The sequence below is a fragment of the Neodothiora populina genome (assembly GCF_041146345.1).
Source record: "Neodothiora populina strain CPC 39397 chromosome Unknown canker_contig_12, whole genome shotgun sequence".
Classification (NCBI taxonomy): domain Eukaryota; kingdom Fungi; phylum Ascomycota; class Dothideomycetes; order Dothideales; family Dothioraceae; genus Neodothiora; species Neodothiora populina.
The window spans coordinates 32,358-58,756 of record NW_027191404.1 but is presented as its reverse complement, the minus strand read 5'-3'; the positions used below and the strand labels follow the sequence as shown (position 1 = coordinate 58,756).

Here is a 26,399-nt window from a genome sequence, read left to right as displayed (position 1 = left end):
CAAATGGCTCGCTCGGTGCCAGCCCCGAAGGATACAGAAATCATCTACTTGACAATGATTATATATGGGTCGGCGAGCATGGCGCTCTTGGCAACGCTGCTCTCAAAGATTAGGTATACCGTGAGGTAGGATGACAAAATAGTGTGGTGATGGTCCCCAACGACTCAAAGTACAGTGAATGTAAGGTACGATTAAGTACGTATGCCTGCGTTTACCGACTTCGTGTACCCCGGTTCGGTACCTTAAGGTAGGTAAGGTATTCATCCATCTCAGATTGATCACCGCTTTATTTATAACATGGCTTGACTCGGACATCTGTGTGCTGCCACAACCCTCGTCCTGTGATTCATTTGGCCCCCCCACATAATTTTCCATGTTGTCGGAATGAATGATCACACATGTAAGATCTGCAGCCTGTCCTTCTCGAGGACCGACCATTTTCGGAGACATCAGCTTCGTCACACGGGTGAGAAGCCGTACAAATGTGAATTTTGTACAAAGGCCTTCACTCGATCGGAAAAACTTCGAGACCATTACAATGACTGCAACGAGCGGGGCAATCGTGAGATCCCCAGGTCTGCGCCCAAGGGCCGACGTCGCCACGCTTGCGAGCAGTGCATCACCTCCAAAAAGCGATGTGACGGACATCAACCGTGCAACTGGTGCCGCGAGAAGAGTTACACCTGCCGCAGGCAACCCGACACTCGCACTCCCACTCCTGAGTCTATCGTGATCGAGCACGAAAATGAGGTTCCCGACCGCGGCTCTATCAATTTCCTCTTGAATGCCGGTACCGAGGGCTGGTTGGTGCCCTTCAACTTCCCTCGCCCCATCGATCACGTCCGGTCCGCCCCCATCGTGAACGACATTTCGCACTATGCTGGTGCTACTGCCGGTGCTACTGCTCCTGTAGTCGCGCTGCCTGCTCGTTATATACGTGCCTTCCAGATCCCCACCACTCAGCCACTCGACGGCTTTCAGACTTTCGACGAAAATCTGACTTCTTACTTCAGCAACCCCTTCGGCCTTTCTGTACCGCAGGATTTAACGTCGAAACCCTTTCTGATACCAGGCGGAGAAGATCTGACCAACGTGGCCGCTGATCCGGCTTGTCCAGCCGCGCCACCGAACCAAGATGGGTTGTGCTCCAATCTGATTTCTTCCATATATTCCAATTGCTGGAAAATCGGCCTTGACCCCGCCGGGGAGCAAGCCATCCTCTCGACGCTAGAATTTCTCTTGACTCCAGAGAGGGTGACCAGATTCACCGCCCTGTTTTTCTCGACTTGGCAGCCCAACTTCCGCACAATCTACGCTCCGGGCTTTGACATCAACACTAGCGCAACGACTTTAGTTGTTGCCATCGTGCTTATGGGTGCCATGTTCTCTGACGACGCCGTGGAGATGGTTTCCGTGCGCCGCATACTCGACATCGCCGAGGTCTTCATCTTCTCCACCTCCATGTACACTCCTTACCAGTCCATCCGCAACGCATACCAAGGCATAGCACCCTCCAAGGAGGACTACTCCTGGGAAAGGAATGGTCCAGATTTGCAAGCCGCGTTTCTGATGTTCATCATCCAGTACTGGGGTGGCAACGGGATCGCCAGGAAGCGCGCGTTAGAAATGAGGTTTCCCCAGCTCGTCACGGTGAGCTTGCTTATATCAAGAAACCGAGATATGTGACTGACAAAGCCTCAGAGAGTCCGCGAAATGGGCCTTACACGAACGCGACATCTCCCTGAAGACTCCATCTCGGAACAGGCGTGGATACGTAAAGAGTGTCAAGTACGGTACGCAGATCAATTGACTTTCATTTGCATTTCACCCGAGCCTTCTGACTGACACGAATACAGCATTATGAACTGCATATGGCTGGTCGATTGCTCTTTTATCTTCTTTGTCAATTTTCCGCCCCACTTCGACGTGACAGAGATGCAGTGTGATCTGCCAAGCAAGGACTCGTTATTCGAGTCCCTCCATCCTTTCTCCTTGCCCGACTTTTCCCCGTCGCGTCGCACCACCATCCTCGACATCTTGCAAGACTACCTGCACCCAGAAAAAGACGTGGATGGCAGGTGTATAGATCCATTGTCCAAGTTCAACGCAGGTCCCACGGGTAAAGGCATGCTGGCTTTCGATACCTTTGTTGTGATTCATGGTATGTCTCGACCTGCACATTGAAGCTCATTCGCCTGCTGACCGTGTCAAGCCCTGTATGTTGTACTACACAGCCGTATGCGTTTGCGCTTCCTTGTAGGCGCAGAACATGACACTTTTGTTAGTGGTCATCGACAAGATCATCCCGATTTTCTCCAGCCCATCAGGGCCGCTCTCGATTTATGGCACCAATCGTGGCAGAACATGCGTGCATCATGCACCCCCTCAGAATGGGAGAGCCTGGGTTTCTGGAAGAATGGCTACCCATATTGGCTCATCATGCAGCTTCTGTTGACCAAAAAGGCCAGGAACAACTACTTCATGCTCGCTGAGCCTTGCATCGACAAGCTGGCAAGGCTGAGGACCCTGATGCAAGATGAACCTTGAGACGAAAAAGCCTGTCTCATGCTGTATACGATGCTAGCCTGACGTCTGAGTCTGGCTCTTTTCCGGTTTTCGTGTGTCTGGTTCTTTCTCGCTCCTGATTGGCATGCACTGAAAACGGGTACGAGCAGCCCCTGGGGAATGGCAAAGCTGGCTGCTGTCACATCTGATCGGCCACAACCGACGACCATGATAATGCGCTCTCATTGGATGACGCTGTTTAGCATATGTCAGAAATCTATGCAGGTTCGGAAATCATCTATTCCTGGAGACTTCACGTTGGCAGGAAAGGCTGGGCGAGATGAAGAATCCATCCATGCCGCTTCATAATCTTCAGTTGAAACTCCGCCACCATCACCACGGGCTTGTGGTCTAATGGTATGACATCTTCTTAGCATCTACAGCTTCCCAGCTGTGATCCTGAGTGGAGAAGGTTCCGCGTTCGATTCGCGGCTAGTCCACAGAAATTTCTTTTTGGGATTCTTTTTTTCCCCTAATCCGTATCGATACGAAGCGATCACCGAACGGCTGTTACGGAGTATATTCTACATGATTGCAATGTGCTCTCAGAGATGTCAGGGTTCTACGGCTCAAGGTGAACCCGAGCCGTCTCGCACGCCAAACGAGTGCCACCCGGATCGGCGAACGAACTTTTGATACTGGGTGAAGACCCTGCATTTCCGCAGCCTTGGCATAAAATTTTCTGACTTACAGGACACACCTCACCGAATAGGCATTTGTCAACGAACCAATCCTGTCATGTCATTCTACGCTTTGAAATAACGCAAAATAAACAAAAAGACGATTCCGATGCGGGGAATTGAACCCCGGCCTTGCCGGATCTTCTTGCTGTAGAGCCATGAGAGCGGCAAATCCTAGCCACTAGACCACATCGGATTTGATGTAAGACCGGAGACAGGTTGTGCTACAAGTATTAGCATTCTTGCGAGAAGTGCTGTACCATGGAAGAAGAGTAAGCGTTCTACATGCGAATACTACGAAGAGGAGGTCACAACTGGTCTACTGTAGACATAACGCGCCCGGATCAATGGTAGTAGCAGAACCTTCCGATATGTTGCTCACAGCTCGCGAGTTTTGCCCCGACGCATGTTGACTGTGTGTATGTACATTGTACAGCAAAAGATACCGAGGCCAAAAACGTGAATGATAAGATGTGCTCCTAAGAGATCCACAGGTCGACATCTGAGCACTGTCACCAAGGTCCCTGCTAGATCGACGAGTTGCAGTTGATCAGTGCCGTGCCGGTCCCAACCACAGCGGCAAGGGGGATTACATGAGATGGAAAGGGGGTCGCGCGCTGTCCATACTATGCGACTTGCTGTAGAAAGACAAGAAATGCGTTCATCAATTCACTTGAGGAATGTCCATGTCCTAGGAAGGCTTCAGAAAGTCCCGCATTGCAACATGGTGGGGGGTGTCTGTTGTACTTAGTACGGCTTTAACAATGCCATGGATGGAGTTAACACCCGAAGAGCAGCAACTTTCTAGACTCGGCACGGGGAGTTTCCCACGTGCACATTTGCCTCGGCTAGTGCGACTACCTTATGTTTTTACCTAAAGGCTGACTGCATGCGCAAAATGCACAGATGCCTTGTCCACGAATCTTTCCCGAATCTGTCTTCTGGCCTAGATGAAATAAACTTTCAGCGTCGTACCGCTTGCCGCTTCTCTAACCCTGTCTCAGGGAGCCAGACGTCACTGTGGTCAAAACGCCTCTCGGGGCCCATCGTATCGTCACAGCAAAGTGATCCGGAGAGCGGTCAGAGGAGTTTTGTGACCATTGTCGAGAGAAAGACCGCGGTTCGACTTGTCGACTCGTCGACCTTTTGCAGTGTGTCTATGTCCCTTGCTTCTGTACGTGGCAAGTGGCGGCTCTACTCCTTACGACTCGCTGTAGATCTATCTAAATTCTCGGTCTCAACCTTTTTCCAAATGCCCTTTCGTCTCTCACGCAGTAAATCAAAGAGTGACTCTTGTGAGAAATCTCGTCGGGTAATTGACTTACTATCAGAGCAAGTTAGATGCCTTTCATGGTGGATGGCGTTGGGTTGCCCACGCACTACCCTCTAGCTTCCTGGCTGGGCTGATGACAACCGTCTTGCTACCTACCGTACGCATCGATCTATCAGCGCCAGTTCATTCCCCCAGGACCAGAATTGCGAGCGCGCAAGACGAAAACCTTCTTCCCGCCTTCGAAAAGAAAGCTATGATCCAAGCTTAATTTCATTTGCGCGAGGGTGAGACGAGAGGGAGGTGATCGGAACCTCTTTGGGACGAGCCACGGGCGATGCACTGACGTCTGTCGGGTCCGCACTTTGGAACTTCGAATTGGAGACCGAATTACTGCCCTGATATCTCTATGATACCAAGATAATCTATCACCACAGTTGCAGTGCTGTATTGTACTAACCGCGTGCCAGCAGCGCACCGTCGCCCAGTTCGCCGCCAACGGGAGCTACTGTGCTGTGTCCACGGTCGGGTGGACCCACCCGAGCAACGGCTCTTGGATCTGCTGGACGTCATTGTCAACGTGGAACAGCGTCGAAAATATTCGTGGTTTCAGTGTGGTCCTCTAGGCCAGATGGGTTTGTAATCTGGCAGCTTTGTCGATGCTCATTGGGAGGTGCACGCTGTTACCTGGAGATAAGATGATTTTCGCCCTTGCTTGTGTTTCTAATCCGTTGGGTCGTGGTGAGAAAAGTGGTTTGTGTCTTTGCTCCCATAAATAGGGAGCCCCATTTGCAGAAAAAGTTCCGAGCTCTCCCTTCTATATTATATACTTGTTGTCCCTCTCGCAGATTGATCCAAATCCTTCTTCCCTTACCCCTTGAACTATAACCCATACCTCTTCCTTCAATCCTCCAGAAACAAACAATCAAAATGCCTGAGCACACTTTCAAGGTCTTCAAGGGCACCGAGTCCGGTGCCATCAAGAGGGATACCACCACCAAGCCCGCTCTCTCCGGCGATCAATGCTACATCCGCATCACCGCATCTGGACTCTGCGGTACTGATGAACACTACCGCAGGGCCGGCATGGTCCTCGGCCACGAGGGTGTAGGTATTGTCGAGGAGACTGGCCCTGCCGTCAAGAACCTCAAGGTCGGCGACCGTATCGGCTGGGGTTACCAGGCCGACTGCTGCGGTCTCTGCCAGCAATGTCTCAAGGGCTCCGAGACTTTCTGCACTGAGCGTCAACTCTACGGATACCACGGCCACGACCAGGGTTCCTTCGCCGACAACATTGTCTGGCGCGAGGCTTTCCTCTTCAAGATCCCCGAGTCGATCCCCGACGAGGCCGCCGCTCCCCTCCAGTGCGGTGGTGCCACCGTCTTCCAGGCCCTGAACTTCTACAACACCGAGGCCCACGAGCGTGTCGGTGTCGTCGGTATCGGCGGTCTCGGCCACTTGGCCATCCAGTTCGCAGCCAAGATGGGTTGTGAGGTTGTCGTCTTCTCCAGCACCGAGAACAAGAAGGAGGAGGCCATGAAGTTGGGCGCCAGCCACTTCGTCGCCACCAAGGGCGCCAAGGAGCTCAAGAGCCCTCTGATCGACCGTCTCCTCGTCACCACCTCGCAGCAGCCCGACTGGGACCTCTATGTTCCCATCATGGCCCCCGGCGCCACCATCTACCCTCTTACCGTCACTGGCGGCGACTTCAAGATCCCTTACATGGGTCTCCTCGCTTCCGGTCTCACCGTCCAGGGATCCATTGTCGCCACCCGCTTCATCCAGCAGCGCATGCTCGACTTTGCCGCCCTCCACAAGATCTACCCCATGACCGTCCACTACAAGATGAACGAGGAGGGCATCCAGAAGGCCATGGACGACCTCGAGGCCGGAAAGGTCCGCTACAGAGCCGTTTTGTTCCCCGAGGGAAAGTAAACAGTCGACTTGTGACGATTCAATTGTTTGCGCCCAACCAAAGCTTTGTTGACGGCAAGAGTACGACCATGACGATTGTCTGACGACGACAGTCTACGCGGTGAAGAAAAACGGAAAAAGAAAGGGGGAGATGTCCTGTACATACATTATACCTCTCGTCTCCTCCTTCTTTTTCCATGTCTCCCTGTTCGCAAAAGTCTTTGGGAACGAAGGGGGCGCCACAACCACTACCATCAACACCACTATCCACCACCGAACCACTACTACGACATATATATACCTGGTCTCATCTCTTCTCTCCCTTTACGAAGCGCGATCGAGAAAAGACCGAGACCAACTCCTAGAGATTATTTGGAGTTTTTTTCTTTTTAGACAGTGGCACAAGAGAGGGATGGAGAAGTGAAGTGGTGAGGGGGTGGTGAGGGGGCCGGGGCTGAGAAGTGGTGTCGATTTTTGTTATTACATGTATATACACATGGAGCACATGCATGTTGAATGAAATGAAATGAGAAAGCTATATGAGTGTGTTTTCGCTGTGTCCTTTCTATTGTCTTGTTGGGCCTGGTGTGAGATTTGTGATTGCATGACTTACTGCATCTTTGCGACCTTGGTCTTGAACGAGGTATCATGTCTGTCTGCACTATCAGTAGATGTACAAGTAAGGTAGATAAGTCACGAGATGTGGGAGCAAGAAACATGACCCCGGGCCTTCTAAAGTGGCACCATTACTTATACAAACGACCACTGAATGTGAACTCGGACTCGAACTCGAACTCGAACACAAACCCAAGTAGAACAAAGATACATGAAACAAGACCCCACACAGCACCCAAGTCGCAACTCCAGATACATACATGGAGCAAATAACAACAGACGGAACAGTCCAACCATCATTATCTCTCTTCACTCGTTCGTGCATGAAATACATCTTAATCACTTCTGAAGCAACTTCTTGACATACTCGATCTCAGGTACCGGCATCACAAGCAAGGACCTTCATCCTGCAGAACGTAAAGCAAGAGAGACTGACGGAAAGGAGTGAGCACAGTGGAAGGCAAGGTATGGATCGAGGCTTAGTCCTCGTTTTCTGTTTTTAGACAAGGCAAGGTAAAGAGTTGGAAGTCGAGATGATTTGTATTCGTAGACGAAGAAGGAAGGGGTGGCTGTGCTTATCTTGCCTTTGTATCTGGACTGTTGTCTGCGGATGGATCTGTCTGTCTGTCTGTCTGTCTGTCTGTCTGTCTGTCTGTCTGTCTGTCTGTCTGTCTGTCTGTCTAAGCCGAGGCCATATCTCAAGATGAGGTAGGTCTTCAGACAAGGCACGTCCGAGGCGCAATGACAATCTCTTTCTTCTTCTCCTTCTTCTTGCAGCTACCTAGTCTGCTTGAGGCATCGAAAAGTGTAAGAACATTAGATGAAGAAAACAAATCAGGCGCACTTCCACCCGCCTTGTGTTGTCAAAAATATAGACGTCGGATCAGTAAATCTTTGCTCTCTCTCTCGCGCCCTCGATCCCGCTCCGTATCAACAAAAACGCCGACCCAATGCATGAATTATGTATCAAGAATAAAACGCGACAAAAACACTTCTACTGCTTTTCGACCTTGACGAAAACAGCCATGGCCCCACCCGTCGGTAGCGCGAACGCTCTGTGCCCTATAGCTCTCAAGATGGCAGCCGTGCTCCCCGAATGGCCAGTAATGGAAATAAAGGCGCTGTCGGGCTCGTGTTCGAAAATGTCTTCCAGAGCGGCGTGTAGCCTTTTGGTCATTTCGCTTTCCGACTCGCGCTCGTCTGGTCTCCATAGCTCGTCGGATTCCGAGAAGCCGGACTCGAATTGGTAAGTCAGAAACTCGGAGTGGATGTACGAGGCGTTACTGCGTCTGTCGCAGGTGTGTTCGCCGTTGGTCTCTCGTAATAGTTCCTTTATCACGGGCACAAAGGGCTGGTTCGAGGGAAGATCTAGGTCAGAAAAGGTCAGGTTGGCTGTGGCGCAACACCGATGGAATGGACTCGTGTAGTATTTCTGTGGCGCCGGCATCTTTGCCACTTGCAGACTCTCGCGCCAGAAGGCGTTGACTGCCAGCGCGTCCTGGATTCCTCGGGCTGTCAGATGCGCGTCTGACCATGAGACTGTCTCGCTGTCTATCGTGCCTCCTTCTAGCTTGGACCAGTATCGCTGTGATTTCACGTCATTAGTTGCGCGCTTCGGACAAGTAAGAGAGAAATATACACTTACATCCCACTCGGCAGTCCCGTAATACGATTCTGCCACATTGTGCCAGCCTTGGCCGTGTCGACCGAGATACAAGACTCGGTAGTCGGCGTCTTTGCGCAAGTGCTCCACGTATCTGGCGAATCGCTGCCATTGCGTGAACTTGCGCTCTGAATCGAACTCGGCATCGGTTTCGTAATTCCGATCGATCAAGCCGAAATTCTTCTTCGCCTGCCGCATGTCAGCCAGAGTTCGTTTTCGACATAGATTCAGAACAGGGATTTTCACATACGTAGTCAAGAAGGGAGACATCAGTGTTGGTCTCTGATTGCTGAAAGAATCCCGGAACGACGCTCAATCTATATTTGGGATCAGGTAACGTCATTTTACGGTCGTCGTCGCCACTGAACAGCAGGCCACAGATGTAGTATATAGCAATTATCGAGATAAAACTATGAGTTTGGTGGTCAGCCTGTTGTGGTCGTCGAACCAAAAAAGGGGGGCTGTCTTGCATACGTTAGGATAGCCTCGGGTAAATGATATAACGGACTACGAGATTTCGGACGTAGTGATTTCAGAGGCGAATGTTTCGCATTCATCTCCCTATCATGAAGGAAAAACTCTATTCCTTGCTTTTCTTTTCTGCCTAGAGGAGACCAAGACGACGACGACGACGACGACGTAATAAACAGAAAAGAAAGCAACGACGGAATGAGAGGCACTCGTTGCGATTCTTGGGTTCCCGACTCGCGACTATTGGTGCAAAGTAGGTGCCCATGCCAAGAGGTGAAGTTGCACCTTAATGAAGTCGGTGCGCATGGAGAGAAGGGTCGGCGAAGGACTGGCAAATTTCCGCGCTTTTGTGGGAGGGCGACCCTGGTCGACAAGGAGAGTGGCGGTGGAGACCCCTTCCATCGCAACTGGAGCCATGGTGCAAGTCCCAGCTTCTAGGTGGAATATCGTAATCAATTGGAGCATGGCCTTTTGTGAGACACTTTGAAGATCTATGCATATCAAAGGCAGACGGTCATTCGTTTCCCTTTTGGGTGCTGCCGACGCAAGTCCGATAGTGGTTTCGAGTGGAAGGCTGCTGCAACAGGAAGCATAAACGTCGAGACAAGGCGGTCTGTATATTCGACAAATTTGAGACCAAGTCAACCTCATGCTTACTGCAATGAACAAACGAGAAAAGAAGCAAGAAATGCAAGGTAAGAACCAAACAAAATGATCAACGAGTCCTTGGATTCATTGCTTCGGTATCTGCATACGATCTCATCATCTCATCTCGGCTTTTGTCACGCCGTAGACCACCAATAAAACAAATCCATGTAGAATCGATGGGAATTAGACCACGATCAGTCCCGTCATCGCGGATATTCAACTTTTTTGTTTCTCTCTCTTTTCTACAGAAACGATATGGAAAGAAATGTTTGTTCTTTTTTTTTTTGTCTCTGTCATTTTGACGCCATAACGCCATGCCGTGCCCGTCATGCGGTATAAGTGAAATCAATCCTCTCAATACCTAGTCTCCCTCTCGACCTCGAACTTGAAGTCAAAGTAAGGAGGATCGAAGTGGTGCACACGCACGTAACCGTCCTCACCGCCGGAGCAGTACATGGTTCCGAGAGGGCTGACAGCGACGTAGTTGAGGGGACCGAAGTGACCTCTGACACGGCCAATCTCCTCCTCGAAGATCTTGTGGTAGAAGCGGGCCTCGAACTTTCCTTGGCGTGCCGAGGTGGTGGTGACATCCATGGCGGCCTGACCACCTCCTAGGATCACGTAGTCCTTGACAGGGGTGATTGCTGCCGAGTTCAGGGGAGTGTCTGCGACGTAAGTCTTGAGAACCTCGAGGTCGTCTGCGGTGATGAGCTAGTGGGAAGCAAGGGTCAGTATTCCGCTGTCTGAGATGTGGGGAACAAGAAGGAACAAACCTTGGCGGTCTTGTCCTTGCATGCGGTGATGAAGTAAGTGCGGTCGGCTGACCACTGAAGGTCGGTGACGAGCATGTCTGCGTCGTGGATGAAGACGTTGTTAATGAGTTCACCAGTCTGAGGGGGGATAAGTCAGCATTTCTGGAATTGGAAGCAAAAGCGAAAGCGCACCTTTGCATCCCACTGCGACACACTGCCGTCCTCGTGTCCAGAGATGATGTATTTGCTGAGGTATGAGAAACCGGCGACCGTGACCTTGGGGATCTCGTCGACGACGATTCTCAGCGTGGGCTCGCTGGACTGTTCGGCCTCGGGGTCCTGGTCGATGTCGTAGACGATGATTGTGCTGAGCTGTCCCTGACGCTTCTCCGTCACACCCAAAAGCTGCTTTCCATCCTCGGAGAACTCGACTCTCTTGATCGCCGTGCCGAACTCCCAGGTCTTGAGCAGCTTTCCGGTCTTGACCTCCCACAGTCTCATCGTGTTGTCGGCGCCCCCGGTGGCGAGAAGAACGGTGCGCGGGTCGACGTCGACGGTCCAGAGGGCACCCTGGTGGCCCTTGTAGACACCGAATCGCTCGCCGTTTGCCGAGTACCAGGCGCATGCATTGTGATCCTTGGACACGGAGAAGATGAAGTCGCCCTCCTTGCTGAATCTGTGAGGCAGCATGTGTCAGTGACAGTGTCGAGCGAAGTGGCGATAAGTCTGCGCAGCGGAGGGGCGGTGATGCAAGAGAGACTGACTTGACCTGGGTCAGCGCACGTTCCTAGACGAAGAAGAAGAGTCAGCGAGGCCGGTCGCGCAAGTGTGTACATGTCTGGCTGAGCGACATACGTGACCGGACAGAAGAATAGGTCTCATCTTGGCGTGGTGTGGTTGATGATTTGATTCAAAGACGAGAGAAGACAAGAGGTTGTCTGTACGGCGGCTGCTTCTGCGGCTGCTTCTGCCTGTTCGCTCCTTCCCAATAATAATCCACCAATTCCTCCACCACCTCCAAAATTCACTGCGCACAGACCCCGTTTCCGCCCGCCGACTTTCTTGCTTGCCAAGACTTGCATCTGCACATCTGCTCCAAATCTTGGCATTAGTTTTGTTCAATTGCTCAATCCTCTTACGAAACCCCGCCGAAGCTTGTGTCGATGATGTGACTACCTCTTCGCTCCTGCATGACACTAGGTAGGTACAGCACCTTAGCCAGATGACACGCTCGTCTCGCGCTCTCTCGTGCGAGAGAATAATATCTCGTTGGAGCCACCGAAAGGCAAAAAGATACCCTACACAAGTAGGCATACTGGTTCGATAAGATAAGATCGACACTTCTCTGCTGCACTTGCATCATCCTTTCTCGCCGTTACCGCTGCCCTTTTACCTCTTAGAAAGCTCCGACACTACCCTTTTTTTTTGTGTGCTTGCGAGTCACTTTTCTGTGATAAAGCCAGGGTCGTAACAGAAATAACATAATATAGGCACCCATTTCCCGTGCCCTTTTCGTCTGCCGATTGTGTAGATCTCTTTTCCCAGTCATTCTTTTGCCTGTACGTTACCTTATCCTTATCGAACACTTTTTTCCCGAATCCTTTGCTCTCTCTATCTATCTGTCGTCGCTCCACCAGTCATTTCCTGTAGTAATGCGCGGTCGATTGATCAGCGCCGCCCGTCTGTCCCTGCCGCGGGGCCAAACTCTGCATCTGCGTCTGACTCTGAATTCAGCTTCTTATAGAAGTGGCATTTCTTCCTTTTCCTCTTTACCAACACACTCTGCTCTGACCATTGCCTCGCAACACCCTCGAGGCTTTTCGTCAACCCTGCGCGCCATGACTGCCGACAAGATCGATGGCAATGCCATCGCAAAGTCCATTCGCGAGCGAATCGGCCAGCAGATCAAGGCCGATCAGGAACGCAACCCGCGTTACATCCCCTCTCTGACCATCATCCAAGTCGGCGATCGCTCCGACAGCAGCACCTATGTGCGCATGAAGCTCAAGGCCGCCGAGGAGGCCAACATTGTCTGCAACCTGCAGAAATACCCCGAGGACATCACCGAGGCCGAGCTGCTGAACCACATCGAGGCCTTCAACAACGACTCCTCCGTGCACGGCATCCTCGTCCAGCTGCCCGTCCCCAAGCACATCTCCGAGCACGCCGTCACCTCGGCTGTGTCAGACCAAAAGGACGTCGATGGCTTCGGCGCCATCAACATCGGCGAGCTCGCCAAGCGCGGAGGCCACCCTCTCTTCACTCCCTGCACCCCCAAGGGTGTCATGGTCCTGCTCAAGGAGAGCGGCGTCGACCCCAAGGGCAAGAACGCCGTCGTCATTGGCCGCAGCGACATTGTCGGCAGCCCTGTGTCGTACCTGCTCAAGAACGCCGATGCCACGGTGACCGTGTGCCACTCCAAGACGCAGAACCTGCCAGAGATGGTCAAGCAGGCCGACATTGTCGTCGCCGCCATCGGTGTCGCCGGCTTCGTCAAGGGCGAGTGGCTCAAGGAGGGCGCCGTCGTCATCGACGTTGGCACAAACTACATTCCCGACGACACCAAGAAGTCTGGTCAGCGCCTCGTCGGTGATGTCGACTACGCATCCGCCGTCGACGTCGCTTCCAAGATCACCCCCGTCCCCGGCGGTGTTGGCCCGATGACCGTCGCCATGCTGCTCCAGAACGTCGTCGACTCGGCCACCAGATACTTTGACCAGCAAAAGGCCCGTCACGTCGCTCCTCTGCCGCTCAAGCTCCAGCAGCCCGTCCCCTCGGACATCGCCATCTCGCGCGCCCAGCACCCCAAGCACATCAGCAAGATCGCACAAGAGGTGGGAATCACACCGCACGAGCTGGAGCTCTATGGAGCACACAAGGCCAAGGTCGAGCTCAGCCTGTTGAAGCGTCTCGAGCACCGCAGCAACGGTCGCTACGTCCTCGTCGCCGGCATCACCCCGACCCCTCTCGGCGAGGGCAAGTCGACCACCACCATCGGTCTGACCCAGGCACTCTCTGCCCACCTCGGCCGCATCGCTTTCGCCAACGTGCGCCAGCCTTCCCAGGGTCCCACCTTCGGCATCAAGGGTGGTGCCGCAGGAGGTGGCTACTCGCAGGTCATCCCCATGGACGAGTTCAACCTCCACTTGACCGGCGACATCCACGCCATCACCGCCGCCAACAACCTGCTCGCTGCCGCAATCGAGACCAGAATGTTCCACGAGAACACCCAGAAGGACGGTCCCCTGTTCCGCCGACTGGTGCCCGCCAAGAAGGGCAAGAGGGAGTTTGTCCCCATCATGTTCCGCCGCCTCAAGAAGCTCGGCATCGACAAGACCAACCCTGACGACCTCACCGACGAGGAGATCCGCAAGTTCGCCCGTCTCGACATCGACCCCGAGACCATCACCTGGCGCCGCGTGCTCGACGTCAACGACAGACATCTCCGTGGCATCACCGTCGGCACTGCGCCCACGGAGAAGGGCCAGAGCCGAGAGACGGGCTTCGACATCTCCGTTGCCTCGGAGTGCATGGCCGTGCTCGCGCTCAGCAACGACCTCGCCGACATGCGCGAGAGACTCGGCCGCATGGTCATCGGCAGCTCCCGCAGCGGCGACCCGGTCACTTGCGACGACATTGGCGCTGGCGGTGCCCTCACTGCCCTCATGAAGGACGCCATCAAGCCCAACCTCATGCAGACCCTCGAGGGTACCCCCGTCTTCGTCCACGCTGGGCCCTTCGCCAACATCTCCATTGGCGCCTCCTCCGTCCTCGCCGACAAGCTCGCTCTCAAGCTTGCCGGTACCGAGCCCGATGAGGACCACAACGCCAAGGTCGGCTTCGTCGTCACAGAGGCTGGTTTCGACTTCACAATGGGAGGTGAGCGTTTCTTCAACATCAAGTGCCGCTCTTCCGGCCTCAAGCCCGACGTTGTTGTCATCGTCGCCACCGTCCGTGCCCTCAAGACTCACGGTGGTGGTCCTCCCATCGCTCCCGGCGCTCAGCTCCACGAGATCTACCGCACCGAGAACGTCGACATCCTGCGCAAGGGCTGTGTCAACCTCAAGAAGCAGATCGAGAACGCCCGCCAGTTCGGCGTCAAGGTCGTCGTTGCCATCAACAAGTTCGAGACGGACACCGAGGCCGAGGTTGCCGTCATCCGCGAGGAGGCTCTCGCCGCCGGTGCCGAAGACGCCATCCCGGCCAACCACTGGGCCGAGGGCGGCAAGGGTGCTGTCGACCTCGCCAAGGGTGTCGTCTCCGCCTGCGAAAAGGCCGACGCCGAGGAGTTCAAGCTCCTTTACTCGGTCGACGGCTCTGTCCAGGAGCGTATCGAGGCCATCGCCAAGAAGATGTACGGCGCCGGCGCTGTCGAGTTCAGCGAGCTCGCCCAGAAGAAGGTCGACACCTACACCAAGCAGGGTTTCGGAAACCTCCCCATCTGTATCGCCAAGACGCAGTACTCTCTGTCTCACGACCCCGAATTGAAGGGCGCACCTACCGGCTTCACTGTGCCGATTAGAGACGTCAGGATGGCTGCCGGTGCTGGTTACCTGTAAGTCACATCTGAATCCGCACTTTTTGCACTCGCTAACCGAATAATCTACAGTTACGCCCTCGCGGCCGATATCCAGACCATTCCTGGTTTGCCCACTGCTCCCGGTTACCTCAACGTCGATGTCGACACCGAGACCGGCGAGATCGACGGCCTCTTCTAAGCGTTCGGACGGACTTGACCTGTGCTTACAGAGAAGCCTCGTCTACACAAAACAAATCATTCAACAATCTGTTTTCATTTCTTCAACAGCGACGGTGTTCCGGATCAGGATGGGTTATTCAAAACAGCCGGCTCTTTCAACAGCCGTGGAAATGCGTCAACTTAACTTGACAAGGAAACGAAAGGCGAGAAAACAATCACTTGCGAGTTTCAGCAAGCTTATGACAGTCATGTACGAGAATCGGCTGTATGTAACAAGTGCGTGCGGTGCTGCGGATAGCGTAGAGATAGCATGTCCACCGAGGACCATTGGACTGCGCGTACCATAGTAGTCTTGCCACACATACGAAGCGTGGTTTTCCACCGCCCCTCAGTCCCCCCTGAAAGAGAAGCGTGAAAAGCGAAGACGGAAGATCGCAATGCTGTTGATTTTTTTCATCCTTGCGCAGACACGAGGGTCATCCCCGACAGCCTGGATTCATTGCGAAGCTCATACACTGGCCACGAGCCCACCAGAGATACAGTCTCCATCATCGACACCAAGTACAGCGCCGATGCTGACCACTTTCACATGCTCGCGCTTGTCTCTGTCATCACGGCCCGGCACCAACCGAAAACACTCGCTGAACTCTTCGTCCATGCCCTATACAATGCGCTGGGCCCGGTCGGTGTTACCTTGACACTGACCGCAGGAGACAGTAATCCTGCCCGAACACCAATAACCCACGGCCACGATCCAGACCATGCCCGACGTATTCCAGACCATCAACGTAAACATGACATGCAGGGTTAGATGAAGACCTGCGTTGCCAAAATCTATTTCCAATTGTACCTTGCAGGGCATTCGTCTGCACAGCACGCAGAAGTACAGCAAGCACTGTCGATCCGGACCCGCAGGCGTCTACCCCGACGGCCCCCGTCTGTTCGGGGTGTGTGTTTTCAATATCCGCACCTTGTTCAGATAAACCTCCTTGTATGTCCAATCTATATCTCGACGCAATGGCGACTGTTCCGCACCGTGCCTTGCCGGATCACCTGCCGCAGGAGACGGCCACTCGCACTCTGTGCTCGCCCGGGCTCGAGCTCGTCAAGATGTAACTTCAACCTTCACCACTTGACTCGGCCTGCGAAAGCGTCGACAGAAGATACCACTGCAGCAAGCGAGGGCTTGATCCAGCGCCAAGCCGTTCATATTATGGTATGCCGCACCCCTGTTGCGAATTCCACCTTTGTCTCCTTTAGTCGTGGGCCCAGCATCAATGTCATGATCATCCGGCACAGCGCCGGAACCCTTTGCGCTTGTGTGTAACTCTTACATAAGCGCCATACCGCACGTGGACTGGAGCCCGGAGTTCATGTGGAGAAGCTTGAGCGAAGCTTTGTTATGGTTCATCCCTGCCGCACACTCCTCTTCAACATGTTACAGAATGAGTGCGCTGAACCACCGGATCAGACAGCCAACATGCTGCGCCCATTGCGAAATTCGATACCGCCGCAATGGCTCGACGTTCCCAACCCATATCAGAAAGAAAAAAAAACAGCTCAATGTGTAGTGTGTGTGAGAGCCACGAATCGGCAGCTCGGCAGTCAGAGCTCAGAGTAGAGCCCACCAATTGCAATACCATGTGTTTGATTTGGACAGTATCGAGCCATGCTGACTCGTGGTTATACCGCACCACTTGCTGCTGCCCTTCCAGCCCTGATGTCGTGATGCTTTGTACATAAAAGCAGCGAAGTCCTGCACGACTCGACCCTCCATACCCAAAACCACCGATGTCGATCTCAACATTAATTCTCTGCTCGGGCGTCTTCTCCGTGGCCCAGGGGACCCGCGTGGCTTCCATCAACGCGGAGAATGCTTATGTGCTCACGCCCACCTTTGAGGGCAACGACACCGGCAGCTTCAACAGCTGGACCACGACCACCACCACGACAGATGCCTCCCTGAACACTCTGTTTGGGTCTACCAAGAATGCCAGCTTTCTGAGTTACGACGACTCTTTCCTGGACATCATCGGCCAGACTGCAAACTTCCAGCTCGTCGAGCAGCGAGATGAGCCCTTTGCCTCCGAGGGTGGAGCCTGGGCATCCGACAGGAATGAGGTGTGGTTCAGCAGCACCGTCGAAGGAGTGCCGGCCAGTACCATTTCGATCCTGAACCTGGTGAACAACTCTGTCTCGACGCCAGTCTTCACCGGAGACCCAATTCCCAATCCCAACGGTGCTTATTACTACAACGGCACCATGTACTTCACCACTGCCGGAAACGCCACCCACGCCGGCGGCATCGTCGCAATCGATCCCGCCACCAAGCATGTCACCACCGTCATTAACTCCTACTTTGGTCTTCGCTTCAACTACATCGACGACATGGCATGGGTGAATGTTGGTGGCAAAGACTACATGTTCTTCACCGACCTCGGCGCTCCTGCCTTGACCGGCACTTTCCCTGCTCTCAAGGACAACCCGGCTCCTCTTCTGCAAAACGCTGTCTGGAGATTCGACCCAGCCAGAAAGAGCCTCAGACCTGTCATTCCGAGATCTGACGTTGCCATCCCCAACGGTGTCAGAGCCAACGCGGACGGCACCAAGCTCTACGTCGGGGACTCATCCATGTCCGGACTCTCCGGTGCCGCCAATTCCAGCTGGGGCAACGGCGCCATCTACGAGTACGACCTGAACGCCGACGGCCTTCCTGTCACCAAGAGCATGTTCGGTCTCACCCGCTCTGGTCTCGCCGACGGTATGAAGGTCGACGACGCAGGCAATGTGTGGACAGCAGACTACGCCGGCATCTGGGTTCAGGCTCCTGACGGCAAGACCATCGGAACCATTATTTCAACTTCTCTTCTCGTACCCAACTCCGCTCTGGCCATTGCGAACTTTGCTCTGGCAGGCGACGTCCTGGTTGTTCTGGCTCAGCAGAGACTCTACACTCTTAATCTGGCCAAACAGATTGTCGCGCCAGGCAACTTGTCTTGACTTTCGAACCTGTGGGATTTGCTTACAGACATTGTACATTTATAGATATTTAGTAACTGAAGCAGCTAATTTTGCCCACCATATTTGGAAGCGGGGGGAATAAGAGGTGTAATATGATACTATATGTGATCTGCTTGGTAGACTTCGTGCCGTGTCTCGGTATATGTGCTTACCCCTGACTTGTCTATAGCGTTGGAAGATAATGTGAAGCATCGACGATTATGCTTTGTTAATTGTGTTTTACCGTGCTATGTATGCAGAGCGGAGCGTCTTGTATTCCTTTTTGATCCACCTTGTCAATCATGCTTAACATTTACTACAATAGGACATAGTACGCAGGCATCCATTCACAGCATTCTCGACGTTGTTCATAGGTACAGACATATGTACACGATATCCCGTGTCCCCTTGCTCGTCCCTGGCATGCAAGAGACTCTGATCATCTCGCATAATTGATTGGCTACCGCACCTTAGCATACTATCCCTCGGTAAGACACCTACCTTACCGTAAGTCAGTGCATCAAAGAATACCCTGACATCATGCGTTCGCCAAGGACATGCGACTCGACCATCCAACCGAGCCAACCGAGCCAACCATCTTAAGCGAACGAGCGACGTGCTGAACGAAGGCACCTTACCGAACAGTACGAGTAAGGTACCTACCCCTAGGGTAAAGTGGTCAAGCACACAGCTTTACAATAAAAGGACATCGGAGCACTCCGGCGGTAAAAGAACCTCGTCTCTCTGGCCTCTGGCCCTCTGAACCTCGAGAGGTCCAAGTACCTTCCTTGTTGAGGTTGCTTGGCTGGCTGGCTCGCCGTCATCGCGCGCGAAGCCGCGGCTAAAAGCACCTCATCGTTGCTTCAAGCATTGAGTTATCATCATCGCCAATCATCTTTATCTATTGCTGCACGACCTCCGGCTCTGCTGGTTCCTGGTCTGTGTTTTGTTCTCTTGTTGTCGTTCGCTTGCGCGGAGGCGGAGATAGGAAGATGAGAGATAGAGATCTTGGTTAATGTAATGCAATGTAGGTCCTGAACCTTGTTTTCTTTTATCTATCTCTATCTGTCTATCTGTTTATCATCTGGCTGGGTTGTGGGGCCGGCCGCCGTGCCTCTCATGCATGCATCATCTTCGCAAAGGGCTACCTATGATAGCTCCATTATGCATTGTCAAGAGTCAGGTAAGGGAAGTTGGTAATCGATAACACAAGAAAGCATGGGGTGGGCGAGCGGGCGAGTTGGCTTTACTCTTTACGATTTCCATGTAGGCAAAACTCTAAGAGAGGAAGAGCATAAATAGAGAGCCGACGATCATCATGTCTTTTTGTTTTCTGCTTTTGAAACCAGAGATACTCTTTCGTTTGTTCTTGGGTGATCAACAGGAAAGATGATGTCGGTCGTTGCCACTACCGCTGCTGTCGCTGGACTTTTGGCGTCTACTGTCGCTTCTGTTTCCCTGTATGGCGAGAGCAATGTCAATCATACGTGCCAGATAAGTATGTCATTTGCTCCAGAGCTTCTTCTGACCTCGTTACTATAGAGAAGTCAAGCTTACACTGATCATCAACAGCCGACTCGAGCGCCGTCCTATCCTGCTCGAGCAAAGCCAACCCTTCCCTCGTCGACTCTTGCTGCGTCGAAACATACGGCGGCCTCTTCCTCAGCACCCAGTTCTGGAGCATATACACCGGGCTCGAGTCCGAGGGACAGCTGCTCCCGGCGGACTCGTGGACTCTGCATGGTCTGTGGCCCGACTATTGCAATGGGAGTTACACCCAGTACTGCGACTTGGATAGACAGTACGATCCTACGCCGTCGCCCAACACTACCAACAGTCTTCCCAATGGTAAAGTGATCTCTTTAAGGATATAAAGAAGAGAAGCTGATGTGTAAAAATCAACAGGCACCGTCGTTCCTCCTTACACCGGTCCAAACATCGGCACTTTCCTCGAGCCCTTTGAGCGTTTCGATCTACTCGCCTGGATGAACAAGTACTGTACGCTGAACCCGCCGAAGAAGAGCATATGCACGAGCAATGTACGAAGAACAAGAACCTGACACATGACCCCTACAGGGATCAACCAAGGCGCGCCCAACTCAGACTTCTGGGGCCACGAATTCAGCAAACACGCAACCTGCTACTCGACCTTCGACGTGCCCTGCTACGGACCGGAATACGTCGAGCACGAAGAAGTCGTCGACTTCTTCCAGACGGCAATCATGTACTACCGCCGCCTGCCGACCTGGGACTTCCTCGCCAGCGCGGGCATCAAACCCAGCAACACGACGACATACTCGCTCAGCAGCTTCCAGTCCGCCTTGAACAAGGGCTACGGCGCGCTGCCTTATATCGGCTGCAGCGGACCTAGATACAACGAGACTGCCGCCGGCGCAAACTCGACGGACAGCGGCCGGACTGTGATTTCTGAGGTGTGGTACTATTTCCATGCGTATGGTCGCCCTCAGTCTGGTGCTTGGTTGCCTACCAATACCACCGGATCGGGCTCTTCGTGCGCAAAGGCTCCTGGTGCACTGCACTATTACCAGCGCAGCAACGGTTCTGTTTGGTAGAAGATCTAATCAAGAAAGAGAAGTGAGGGAGAGAGTGGAATGGGCGGATGTACTGCTAGACCAGAAAAGTAGCTTATGGACAAGTAAACCACCTGTAATGTATGTAAATGTGTCCGGATTATGGAACGGAGAGAGTAATGTCTGAAGCGACGACGAAATGTCCTGATCAACTTCACGAGACATAATATCACACAAAACATGAAGACACTACTCGATGTCAAAGTGCCGTCCTTGACGTGTGCTGTCTGCAGTGGTGTGATTCCATCTACCGTAAGACCAAGGCGAAGCAAAATCAACATAATTGATCCATCAGTTCACTCCCTCTGTCTTTTATAATTGTCGTACGTGTTTCTGTAACCATCACGAGTAAGTGCAGTATGCAAGTATGCATGTATGCATGTGCACCCCGCCCATCAAGGTGCCTTTTCCAACGACGACCCTGTTCGGAGAAATACAGTAAGCTCCAACGGATGGAGGAAAGAGCTTACCTTGTTCCGCGTATATCCGAGAAGGAGAAGAAAGCCTCTGCTGTTCCACTCACAGGCATAAGCAGGACATGCAATTACAGTATGAGCAAGTTTGACACACGTAAAGGGAAAGACACAAATTCAAGCGGAGCGACCAGGCAAAGGGACAAAGAAAGTGGTACTATCGTCCATCACACAGTGGAGTGGTACATCAAGGCATCATGCTTGTGCCATTAACATACGATAGTCGACGATGATAATAGCTCAAGGGTCTGAAATGGCGACATCTAATGGAAGTATGGACGGGTTAACTGAGGCAATGATAATCGTCTGTTAGGACTCCACTGGTTTCTCTTTGTTCTTTCCTCTGTACAGCAAATTGTGGCGGCTGGCTGGCCGGCTGGCGCGTCGTACGTTTTCTTCTCGAGCGGGGCCAGAATAATATGGATACGTGTACTGTAGATTACACCATACCAAGGACCTCGAGATCTGCTCTTGCGTGGTCCTCTCCTCATGTTCGACCCATCGGACCCCACATGTCTAGGTAGGTGGTGTGTAACCTAAGGCACGTCACGTACGTCTTTCTTTGTTGATCACTTTGGTGATGATTATCAAGACTTGCTCTTAGCAGATATTATTGCGTTGCGATGCTTCTATCGCGTCATCAGAGGTCAATTGGGCGTTGAAGCCATGATGATGAACAAAGAAAAGCAGAAGAGCAATACGTGCACTGCTTACTATCGATTATTGTGGTATAAGCGGTGTCTGTACGACTAAGAGGACGTTTTAGATGCGTAAGAAAGGCAAAAGCAGGGTCAAGCGTGGCTTGCGGTAGATGGGCCAACAGAGAGTGAGAGAGTGACCAATCAACCGACCAGCTTGTCAATACCAAGTCTAGATCATTCGAGCCCCGTTCGCTGTGTCGCTCAATGATGCTGCTGCAAGGGTCGAGAGAAAAAGGTGGTCAAAAGGACGCTAGATGACCACTATGAGCGGTAGTGCCAGGTACAGTACCCTCAGAGACAGACAGGGTAGTCCGGATGGCGGAATTACGGAGCAGCTGTGGATGAGGCATAGTAATGCGAGCAGCAGCAGAAAGAAGCCTGCAGGCAGCGTCGTCGTTCCGCTCTCCAGCCAACGACGACGATCCGAACCAGACTTTCTTTCTCTTGCTGATTATAAACATGGCGCCAACGGGCAACAGGCAACGGGCGAGTTATTGGCTTTTACTAACCGCCACTTAGCACGCATTCCTCTCTCCTGCTGTAAGCCTGCCAATGCTCGAACCACAGTCGCTTTACTGTACCTGCGCTATCTGCTATTCGCTACTAGTGGGGTGATTTGATTGGGGAATGCAGAGCCGGATCGTGGGGACATGAAATTACCCTTAATTATTCGGTAAGCTCCTATTATTACAGAGAGCAACAGAGAAACAGACAGAGCTCTTGTCTTTGCGAGATCGATCCCTACCGTCCCATAGTATAATACCTCCCCCGTTTCTTGTCTCTACTTTCTCTTCCTCTCCCGTCCACATTTGTTTTTTTGACTCTCTTCTATCTCCACCCAAACAACACACAAACACCGCAAACATGGCTCCCAAGATCGCTATCGTCTTCGTATGTCATTTCCCTTTTCGAGCAGCTACTGAGCTCGGCGACACCTGAGCAGTGGCATGGCATGGCACATTGGTGGCGACTAACATCCATACAGTACTCCATGTACGGCCACATCACCAAGTTGGTCGAGGCCGAGGCTGCTGGTATCAGAGCCGCTGGTGGTTCCGTCGACATCTACCAGGTCCCTGAGACTCTCCCCCAGGAGGTCCTGACCAAGATGTACGCCGCCCCCAAGCCCGACTACCCCGTCCTCAACGACCCCAAGATCCTTGAGTCATACGATGCCTTCCTCTTCGGTATCCCCACCAGATTCGGTATGTTTGTTTTCCTCTTCTCCGTGTCCTGTACAAGCATAGAAGCAGTCAGCTGACAGGAAACAGGCAACTTCCCTGCCCAATTCAAGGCCTTCTGGGACCATACCGGTGGCCAATGGCAGTCTGGTGCCTTCTGGGGCAAGTACGCCGGTGTCTTCGTCTCCACCGCTACCCCCGGTGGTGGCCAGGAGTCCACCGTCGTCGCCGCCCTCAGCACTCTTGCTCACCACGGCATGATCTACGTCCCTCTCGGTTACAAGACCGTCTTCCCTCTCCTCGCCGATCTCTCCGAGGTCCGCGGTGGATCCCCCTGGGGTGCCGGTACCTTCGCCGTAAGTTGATAAAATCGAGCCATTGATGCTGTTGACAATACTGACACGACCAAAACAGGCCCCCGACGGTTCCCGCCAGCCTTCCGCCAAGGAGATTGAGCTCGCCACCAAGCAGGGTGAGGCTTTCTACCAGACCGTCGCCAAGGTCAACTTCTAGATTACGAAATCTGTCAGTGGTCTAGACTGATTTGACTCTTTTCGAGCTGGGGTGTCATCATTGTCAAATAAAAAGAAATGGTTATTGCCCCTCACTCGCTAAGCGGGCAAAGAAATGTCGACCGGGTCTCTATTGGCATATACAATCATTCAATTGGATCTATTAGAAGAAGAAAACGATAGACTCCGAGAGATTAATTGTTGAAAGAAGAAAGAAACAAAGTGCTTGTTTTCGAAAAGAATGCCACCGATGTTCAGCGCGTCTAGGCCTGGAACACACAACGTAAGATTATAATATAATTTATTATGAAATAATTGAAAAGAGTAATACCCCCAGACCCTCTCCAACAATCTTGTCTTTTTTTCTCTCTTCTTCATGTGTGAGATGGGCATTCCACGTGAACCATAGGCAAGGAAGCTAGGGATATACCTTACAGTACTCCTCAAGCATGTCAGTATAGTCTCACGACGACCAGCTCCGGTGCTTTGCGAGTCATGCCATTCATAAGCGTTCTGCAAGAACATAGCTTTCACACTCACTATCAAGCGAGCCCTCGGCGGCATTGAAGACTCTCAGAGATTCAATTTGTTCACGGACGACCTGAATATGCCGGCTTTGACAAGGCACGAAGACAGACACAACGAATGAGTTCTGTAGTACTTGCTCGAGCTGAGCCAATATGAAGGCTATGTTCTACTATAAGGTCGTCTAGGCTCACACTGCACAGGATTCACCACGTGGTATTGACCTTAGGCGTACACTCGAGCCTCGGCACGTAGTTTGCCAGGCTTTAAATGTCCTTGGATCAATGTCTACCCGAAAAGGAGCACTGAAGATCATCTCATCAGCAACAATGTCGATGCCCAGTAAGTGGATGTAGATATCCCACCATCGACAACCTAGAGTTAACGTCGTAACGTCGCTATACAGAGGGATCTCCTAGAACCAATCCCCAACTGCTTTGCCGCCTCACTATCTATATCCTTGCCCGACCGGTTTCACTGATCTTCTGCCCGGTCCAATACTAAGATCCTGAGGCCTAGGAGCTTTGATAGAAACGAGGCTGACAGGAGAGAAGGCTAAGCTAGCTTTCGCAGTTGCAGGAGTAGCGATGGTCGTTCACTTTTCTCTTGTCGAGGCAGAGATGGACGGTCCAGCATCGACTTGTGATACACCCGCTATACGACTACCAGGCTGATCGTGCTGAACGCAGGTCCAGCATGGCATAGATGTGATAGCCATCAGTTGAGTTATATGGCAGCCTTGGATAGGCGTTTATCTTCGTATAAATAAGCTTGGCGAAGCTTACAACATTTCAGGCACAAAACTTCGTTTACATTAGCACAGGAAGTTCATACAATACATTCTCACGGTACTCGTATTTCGCCAATCTTGGGATCTTATCAGAAGCTCAACAACGCTGTTCTGGAAGCATACCTGAGTCAACAGGCTGCTTTCTTTAACAACATGGAGAGTCTCTGCAGTTATTAAATTGTTAATGGAGATGGAGAACGATATTTCCTGTTTCGCTAGAGCGGACACGGCATCGTCAACAGTCGGCATAGAAACCCTATCGTATAATCAAATTCAGTTGCAGAAGTATTGTCGAGATCAGTCCAATCTGCTACCAACATGATATCTGATAGGGCGGAATGGTATGTGCCATCAGAGACGTGCACGGCTCCCTTCAACTCCCCAGCAGACGCTTTCACCCGCGCATAATCCACGCTCGGCAGCACCTCTGACGCGATATCAAAAGAGTGAGAACGATAGGTAGGAAAGACAAAAACAAAACATACAGCAGGTGGGATTCCCACGTGGTCACCCACCGTAGTACTAATCAGCCGGTCAACTGCTTATGTCTGGCAGAGCGGACGGGATGCCCAGTTCTCAGCTGCCTGTGGCCGTATGTGCTGATTTGTCCAAACAACTTGGATTATATCATAAGATCCACGCGTGAGTTCAAGTCTACCGAAGTGAACATCCTCGAGATCTCGACAGCCCAATCTTTTACAGCTATGAGCCAATCTTCGACCGAGGGCGTATCGAGTCTTCGCTCGCGTTGATGGCGTTTTGGATTCGATGGCTGGGAGAAGGATTCCATAATCAGAGTTTGCAATGGACGTCTCCCAGTTGCCAGTCGTCGAGACAAGGGGGAGCTTGTGTGTCCAGCTCCTTTTGCGAATGGCAGATGCAAGACTTCCTGCACTTGATTTATCGAGTTACTAATTGCGCCTGTCATTTGCTCTTCTTGGTAAGATGTGTCTTGTAGTATCTGATGACTCCGTACATACCTTTATACTCGACGGAGAATCAAGCATGGCCCTGGTGACGGCAGTATCAGCACTTCCAGAGTCTGACCTTCATATATGGCGCGAGATGGAGGCTCTAAGCGCCATTCCACTTGCGTGATCGTCGTGCTGAGTTTTCCAAGCACTAATCTTATCACCATGATTGAAGCCAACTTTGGAACCAATGGCTATACCCCTCGAAGCGCAGTATGCTCCATCATTTCTCGAAGTCACGACTCAGTCATCTATCCGGAGTATCTCAGAGAAGGCGGAAAGGTCGTGTACTTTGACGATTGTGTAATGTCTTCTCTTGCAGCGTCAGTGGATCCCAATATATCCGAGGATTACATAGGCGCCGACATGGCGCTATAG

General features: G+C 52.3%; 8 protein-coding genes across 11 annotated transcripts; 6 read left to right on the top strand and 2 right to left on the bottom strand.

Moving 5' to 3' along the window:
- Nucleotides 1-384: 384 nt before the first annotated feature.
- On the top strand, nt 385-2,547 carry AAFC00_000769 (uncharacterized protein; the record flags this gene model as incomplete). The annotated part of the gene is made up of 4 exons (XM_069347481.1): nt 385-1,650; nt 1,702-1,793; nt 1,857-2,161; nt 2,213-2,547. The coding sequence occupies 4 exons, from the start codon at nt 385-387 to the stop codon at nt 2,545-2,547; spliced, it is 1,998 nt and encodes a 665-aa protein (XP_069203328.1).
- Nucleotides 2,548-5,445: 2,898 nt separating this feature from the next.
- Nucleotides 5,446-6,450, top strand: AAFC00_000768 (uncharacterized protein; the record flags this gene model as incomplete). Its single annotated transcript, XM_069347480.1, has 1 exon — nt 5,446-6,450. The coding sequence occupies one exon, from the start codon at nt 5,446-5,448 to the stop codon at nt 6,448-6,450; it is 1,005 nt and encodes a 334-aa protein (XP_069203327.1).
- A 1,588-nt stretch (nt 6,451-8,038) lies between these two features.
- Nucleotides 8,039-9,264, bottom strand: AAFC00_000767 (uncharacterized protein; the record flags this gene model as incomplete). 2 transcript variants are annotated; one of them, XM_069347478.1, is made up of 4 exons in its annotated part: nt 8,039-8,629; nt 8,690-8,896; nt 8,958-9,117; nt 9,182-9,264. In XM_069347478.1, the coding sequence occupies 4 exons, from the start codon at nt 9,262-9,264 to the stop codon at nt 8,039-8,041; spliced, it is 1,041 nt and encodes a 346-aa protein (XP_069203325.1). The 2 variants fall into 2 exon arrangements, with proteins under 2 accessions (XP_069203325.1, XP_069203326.1); XM_069347479.1 differs by lacking the exon at nt 9,182-9,264 and having other exon boundaries at nt 8,958-9,050.
- Nucleotides 9,265-10,180: 916 nt separating this feature from the next.
- AAFC00_000766 (uncharacterized protein) lies at nt 10,181-11,460 on the bottom strand (the record flags this gene model as incomplete). The annotated part of the gene is made up of 5 exons (XM_069347477.1): nt 10,181-10,537; nt 10,600-10,716; nt 10,771-11,254; nt 11,343-11,365; nt 11,434-11,460. 5 exons carry the CDS (start codon nt 11,458-11,460, stop codon nt 10,181-10,183), a joined length of 1,008 nt encoding a protein of 335 aa, XP_069203324.1.
- Nucleotides 11,461-12,230: 770 nt separating this feature from the next.
- AAFC00_000765 (uncharacterized protein) lies at nt 12,231-15,296 on the top strand (the record flags this gene model as incomplete). Of its 2 annotated transcripts, none has more annotated exons than XM_069347476.1 (2): nt 12,231-15,133; nt 15,188-15,296. In XM_069347476.1, 2 exons carry the CDS (start codon nt 12,231-12,233, stop codon nt 15,294-15,296), a joined length of 3,012 nt encoding a protein of 1,003 aa, XP_069203323.1. The 2 variants fall into 2 exon arrangements, with proteins under 2 accessions (XP_069203323.1, XP_069203322.1); XM_069347475.1 differs by having other exon boundaries at nt 12,417-15,133.
- Nucleotides 15,297-17,068: 1,772 nt separating this feature from the next.
- AAFC00_000764 (uncharacterized protein) lies at nt 17,069-18,277 on the top strand (the record flags this gene model as incomplete). Its single annotated transcript, XM_069347474.1, has 1 exon — nt 17,069-18,277. The coding sequence occupies one exon, from the start codon at nt 17,069-17,071 to the stop codon at nt 18,275-18,277; it is 1,209 nt and encodes a 402-aa protein (XP_069203321.1).
- Nucleotides 18,278-19,666: 1,389 nt separating this feature from the next.
- AAFC00_000763 (uncharacterized protein) lies at nt 19,667-20,850 on the top strand (the record flags this gene model as incomplete). Of its 2 annotated transcripts, none has more annotated exons than XM_069347473.1 (4): nt 19,667-19,775; nt 19,850-20,125; nt 20,183-20,275; nt 20,354-20,850. In XM_069347473.1, 4 exons carry the CDS (start codon nt 19,667-19,669, stop codon nt 20,848-20,850), a joined length of 975 nt encoding a protein of 324 aa, XP_069203319.1. The 2 variants fall into 2 exon arrangements, with proteins under 2 accessions (XP_069203319.1, XP_069203320.1); XM_069348411.1 differs by having other exon boundaries at nt 19,670-19,775.
- Nucleotides 20,851-22,906: 2,056 nt separating this feature from the next.
- AAFC00_000762 (uncharacterized protein) lies at nt 22,907-23,736 on the top strand (the record flags this gene model as incomplete). Its single annotated transcript, XM_069347472.1, has 4 exons — nt 22,907-22,933; nt 23,028-23,247; nt 23,314-23,579; nt 23,638-23,736. 4 exons carry the CDS (start codon nt 22,907-22,909, stop codon nt 23,734-23,736), a joined length of 612 nt encoding a protein of 203 aa, XP_069203318.1.
- Between the last annotated feature and the right edge of the window lie 2,663 nt (nt 23,737-26,399).